This window comes from Mustelus asterias, chromosome 22, assembly GCF_964213995.1.
Source record: "Mustelus asterias chromosome 22, sMusAst1.hap1.1, whole genome shotgun sequence".
In the NCBI taxonomy this organism is placed as follows: domain Eukaryota; kingdom Metazoa; phylum Chordata; class Chondrichthyes; order Carcharhiniformes; family Triakidae; genus Mustelus; species Mustelus asterias.
The window spans coordinates 36726252-36732251 of NC_135822.1; the positions used below are offsets into that span (position 1 = coordinate 36726252).

The following is a 6000-nucleotide window of genomic DNA, read 5'->3' on the forward strand; positions in this document are numbered from 1 at the left end:
CACACAACTGCAAGCTTGTTTCCCAATATATGAGAATATGACAGTGATATTACAAAGTAAAAAATATTAAAACTTGTTTTCCCAACACTTCTAGATGGTGGACAGGCTTTGAGGAGTCAGGAGGTGAGCTCCTTGTTGCAGAATTCTCAGCCTCTGACCTGCTCTTCATAGAATCATAGAATTCCCATCGTGCAAGAAAAGGCCATTTGGCCCATCAAGTCAGCACTGACTCTCCAAAGAGCATCTTACCCAGCCCACTCCCCACCCTATCCCTGTAGCCCCACGCATTTACCATGGCCAATCCACCTAACCTACACATCTTGGGACACTAAGGGGCAATTTAGCATGGCTAATCTATCTAACCTGCACATCTTTAGAGTGTGGAAAGAAACCAGAGCACCTGGAGGAAACCCACGCAGATACAGGGGAACGTGCAAACTCCACACAGTCACCCAAGGCTGGAATTGAACCCAGGTCCCTGGAGCTGTGAGACAACAGTGCTAGCCACTGTGCCACTCTTGTAGCCACAGTATTTATATGACTAGTTCAGTTCAGTTTCTGGTCAATGGTAACTCCCAGGATGTTGATAATGGGGGGGTTCAGTGAAGGTAATGCCATTGAATGTCATGGTGAAATAGTTAGATTTTCTCTTGTTGGAGATGGTCAGCAAGGCCTTTGACAAGGTCCCTCATGGGAGGTTAGTTAGGAAGGTTCAGTCGCTAGGTATACATGGGGAGGTAGTAAATTGGATTAGACACTGGCTCAATGTAAGAAGCCAGAGAGTGGTTGTGGAGGATTGCTTCTCTGAGTGGAGGCCTGTGACTAGTGGTGTGCCGCAGGGATCGGTGTTGGGTCCATTGTTGTTTGTCATCTATATCAATGATCTGGATGATAATGTGGTCAATTGGATCAGCAAGTTTGCTGATGATACAAAGATTGGAGGTGTAGTGGACAGTGAGGAAGGTTTTCAAAGCTTGCAGAGGGATTTGGACCAACTAGAAAAATGGGCTGATAAATAGCACATGGAATTTAACACAGAGAAGTGTGAGATATTGCACTTTGGAAGGACAAACCAAAGTAGAACGTACAGGGTAAATGGTAGGACTCTGAAGAGTGCAGTTGAACAGGGGGATCTGGGAATACAGGTACAGAATTCCCTAAAACTGACGTTACAGGTGGATAGGGTCGTAAAGCGTGCCTTTGATACATTGGCCTTTATAAATCGGAGTATCGGGTATAAAAGTTGGAGTGTTATGGTAAGGTTATATAAGGCATTGGTGAGGCCGAATTTGGAGTATTGTGTACAGTTGTGGTCAGCTAGTTACAGGAAGGATGTAAATAAGGTTGAAAGAGTGCAGAGAAGGTTCACAAGGATGTTGCCGGGACTTGAGAAGCTGAGTTACAGAGAGAGATTGAATAGGTTGGGACTTTATTCCCTGGAGTGTAGAAGATTGAGGGGAGATTTGGTAGAGGTGTATAAGATTTTGATGGGTATAGATAGAGTGAATGCAAGCAGGCTTTTTCCACTGAGGCTAGGGGCATGGGTTAAGGGTGAAAGGAGAAAAGTTTAAAGGGAATATTAGGGGGGGCTTCTTCACGCAGAGAGTGGTGGGAGTGTGGAATGAGCTGCCGGATAAAGTGGTAAATGCGGGGTCACTTTTAACATTTAAGAAAAACTTGGGACGGGTTCATGGATGAGAGGGGTGTGGAGGGATATGGTCCAAGTGCAGGTCAGTGGGACTAGGCAAAAAATGGTTCGGCACAGACAAGAAGGGCCAAAAGGCCTGTTTCTGAGCTGTAATTTTCTATGGTTTTTCTATGGTTTCTATGGTCATTGTTCGGCACATGTGTGACATGATTGTTACATCCCACTTATCAGCTCAATCCTGAATGTTGTCCAAGTTTTGCTGCTTATGGACACAGACTGTTTCAGTATCTGAGAAGTGGTGAATGGTGCTGAACACTGGACCCACTCCCACCATCCTGGCTAGAGGGAGACTTGTTGATTTGCAGTCTTCAAAAGAAAAACCTTGAAGAAGAAAAGATGTCTTTTGTGGCTGATCCACAGAATAGCAAAAGTACATGAAGCTTTCAAGGAATAGAAACATCAAAACTAGAAACAGGAGTAGGCCATTCAACCCTTCGAGCCTACACCGCCATTCATTTTGATCATGGCTGATCATCGAATTCAATATCCTGATCCCCGCCCCCCCTTCTCCACAGAGCCCTTTAGCCCCGAGAGCTATATCTAATTTCTTCTTGAAATCAGACAACGTTTTGGCCTCAACTACATTCTATGGCAGTGAATTCCCCACATTCACCACCCTCTCGGTGAAGAAATTTCTCCTCACCTCAGTTCTAAAAGGTTTACCCCTTATCCTCAAACTATGGCCCCCTAGTTCAGGACTCCCCCACCGTTGGGAACATTCCTTCTGAATCTGCTCTGTCTAACCCTGTCAGAATTTTATAAGTTTCTATGAGATCCCCTCTCACTCTTCTAAACTGCAGTGAATATAATCCTAACAGATTTAGTCTCTCCTCGTATGACAGACCAGCCATCCCAGGAATCAGCCTGGTAAACCTTCGCTGTACTCCCTCTAGAGCAAGGACATCCTTCCTCAGATAAGGACACCAAAATTGCACACACTACTCCAGATGTGGCCTCACCAATGCCCTATACAATTGCAGCAAAACATCTCTATTCCTATACTCAAATCCTCTCGCTATGAAAGCCAACATACCATTTCTCTTCTTTACTGTCTGTTGTACCTGCGCACTTGCTTTCAGTGACTGATGCACAACGACACCAAGGTCTCGTTGAGAATCCACCTCTCAATTTACACCCATTCAAGTAATAATCTGTCTTCCTATTATTGCTACCAAAGTGGATAACCTCACATTTATCCACATTGCACATGCCCATACGCAGCCGGTCCGAATCACGCTGAAGCATCTCTGCATCCTCCTCACAGCTCACCCTCCCACCCAACTTTGTATCATCTGCAAATTTGGAGATAACACATTCAGTTCCCTCTTCCAAATCATTAATATATAATGTTAACAGTTGGGGTCCTCGCACAGATTCCTGGGGAAGCCAACTAGTCACTGACTGCCAATCAGAAAAAGACGCATTTATATAAACGTTTTGCTTCCTATCTGCTAACTAGCTTTCTATCCATCTCAAGATATTACCTGCAATCCCATGTGCTTTAACTTTACTAGTCGTCCGTTATGTGAGACATTGTCGAAAGCCTTCTGAAAGTCTAAATAAACCACATCTGCTGGTTCTCCTCAGTCAACTCTACTAGATACATCATCAAAGAATTCCAATAGATTCGTCAAGCATGATTTCCTTTTTGTAAATCCATGTTGATTTTGTCTGATTATACCAGTGCCTTCCAAATGCTGAGTTATGAAATCCTTGATAATGGACTCTAGCAACTTTCCCAGTATCGACGTTAGGCTCACTGGTCCATAGTTCCCTGTTTTCTCTCTGCCTCCTTTTTTTGAATAGCGAGCTTACATTAGCTACCCTCCAATCTGTAGGAACTAGTCCAGAGCCCAAAGAATTTTGGAAAAAAAAACACCAATGGATCAACTGTTTCCAGGGCCACTTCCTTAAATACAAGAGCAGGAGTAGACTGTATGGCCGGTTGAGCCTGCTCCATCATTCAATACAATCGTGGCTGATCTTGGGCTTCATCTCTGTGTTCCCACCCGCTCTGCATACCCCTGAGAGAACAAAAATCAAGGCCCAGACTGTTCCAGGGTTCATGAAATTTCCTCAGCTTGTCGTCAGTTAAGGAAGGTGAAAAATACAAACCTGGCAACTAATAATAATGTTTTGTCTTCAAAGGTGCCTGTGGGAACTGAGACGAAAGTAAATTCTTTGCAGCAAAATGCAACAGACATCGTGGAGAAGTGTTTGTGATGATCTGTCGAAGCGCAGATGGGAACTGTTAACCAGTCAAGTCAAACCAAAGACATCTGATTTCGTACCTAATTATAGCGAAGCCTTATTTTTGTGGCCTGGCTTGTTTTGGAAGCCAATTTTAGTAGTCGTTCAGCTAATACATTTTCTATGATTGCACAACCTAAATCTGTGGTATCCGGTAATCAAAATTTTGGCTTTGTTACTTTAGCTCTATTCTGTGATTTTTATGCGACACCTTACCTTTTATAATAGCCTTTTATTTAAGTTTGCACTTAAAATAATATAGCCCTGGCATTTACATCTATAGCTTTTAATAAATCAAAGTAAGGCTGGTTATGTTGCATCAACTGTTCAAAGTTAAAAGTGGAAGTAAACGTCAGAATAAGTTTGGCATTTGTTCAGAGTCTTTGCCAATATGAGTATTTGGACTGTTCTGCCACTCAATATCATAATTGCAATTTAAAACTGGCATTCTGGATTTTGTATATGTTTATTTTCTGGAATAATTATTGATTGAAGTTGAGAGCATTTAGCTAAACATCACATTTTAAATTGTAGTATGGCTTGGAAAATCATCTTTTACACACCCCTTTGGTTATACTAAAATGGCTTGTACTTCTGCATAGGGTTGTCAGAATTAACCCTGTCAGAATTTTATGAGTTTCTATGAGATCCCCTCTCGCTCTCCTAAATTGAATATAATCCTAACTGACTTAGTCTCTGCTCATATGACAGGTCAGCCATCCCAAGAATCAGCCTGGTAAACCTTTGCTGTACTTCCTCTAGAGCAAGGACATCCTTCCCCAGATAAGGACTCCAAAATTGCACACACTACTCCAGATGTGGTCTCATCAAAATTCGATGAATGATTTGCAGTTCTTGTAAATGGGTCATTTTCTTTAGGTCACTAATTGTATCTTTGTAAATTGTGTGTGTGTGTGTGTGTGGTGGGTGGGTGGGTGGGTGGGTGGGTGGGGGGGGGGGGGGGGGTGGGTGGAGGAAGGTGGTTGGAGATTGTTATGAATGGTGAATGAAGTGAAATGACCTTTTTTTTTACAATATCTAACAATTATTGCACAGTATTGGGACAAGGTAATAAACCACAGCAAAAATGAAGATAGGAATCTGAGAGTGGCAGTCCTCACTGTGGCTGTGTTCGAAACCTAACAACAGGAATAGATTGAGCATTTGATTGTGTTGTTTATCTTAATTGGTGTGGTAGGTATTTCTTAACAAATAATAGGGACGATTGACAATTTTCCAGAATGTTCCTAACTTTGGAAGCCAAGACTATAACTTATTTTCAATTACACTTCTTTCCTCTAATTCAGTCTTTCAGTTATCCTCTTGTTTGTTTTAATCAGTTAGGGTGATGTTCATTTAAGTTTTCTTCAGTAAAATTAGGCCTACTGTTGCTTCACCCGGTTTCCTATGCAGTAAAGGAAGGAAATTGTTAGACTTGTTAACTCTCAATTTAATATTGAGCACGCCATTCCTTTCTTCGGGTCATTTTTGTTTGGTTGCTCTGTCAGCCAATGGTCACCTGTGAATGCTATTTGAAACTGTTCAGTAGGAAGTGTGCCAAAAGTATTGATTCTTCCTACCTCTGAATATTATGCCTGGTCTTCACTTAGCACCCCCCGCCTCCCCGCCCCCGTTCCCCATGTGGGATAAATGATGTTGACAACACCCTTTCAGAGAATTCCTACCTCCCCTTCGCCACGATTTATGAATCAGGTGTGAACTCCCAGCTGCAGTTAAATTGGTATCAAACACTTCAATCATAAATTCAAGCCTGTTGACTAACCTTCAAAAATACCAAAAGAAAACCCAGTACAGTTTGTTAGCACACAGTTAGCAGTAGGTGAAGAGTTGTGAATAGTGTTTTCTTCAAGCTGAAATACAGAACTGAACAAACAGCACATCTTTTTACTGTTTATAATATAAAGGAAGAAAGTTGGAAGTGATGTGACTGAGGTTCAATTTAGAAATAATTTTTCAGTAAGCCATCAAAATCAGTTATTTTTATATCGCATGGATTCAACCAAATAAACTATTTCATGAGA

At 42.0% G+C, this 6000-nt stretch overlaps 1 protein-coding gene across 1 annotated transcript in view; it reads left to right on the top strand.

The window, feature by feature from the left end:
- c22h1orf174 (chromosome 22 C1orf174 homolog) overlaps positions 1–6000 on the top strand; it is a 28041-nt gene extending 22041 nt beyond the window's left edge. Inside the window, exons 5-6 of the mRNA XM_078239166.1 lie at positions 3857–4876; positions 4934–6000. Coding sequence (XP_078095292.1) covers positions 3857–3931 — 75 coding nt within the window. The 3' untranslated portion in view covers positions 3932–4876; positions 4934–6000. The remainder of the gene's footprint in view (positions 1–3856; positions 4877–4933) is intronic.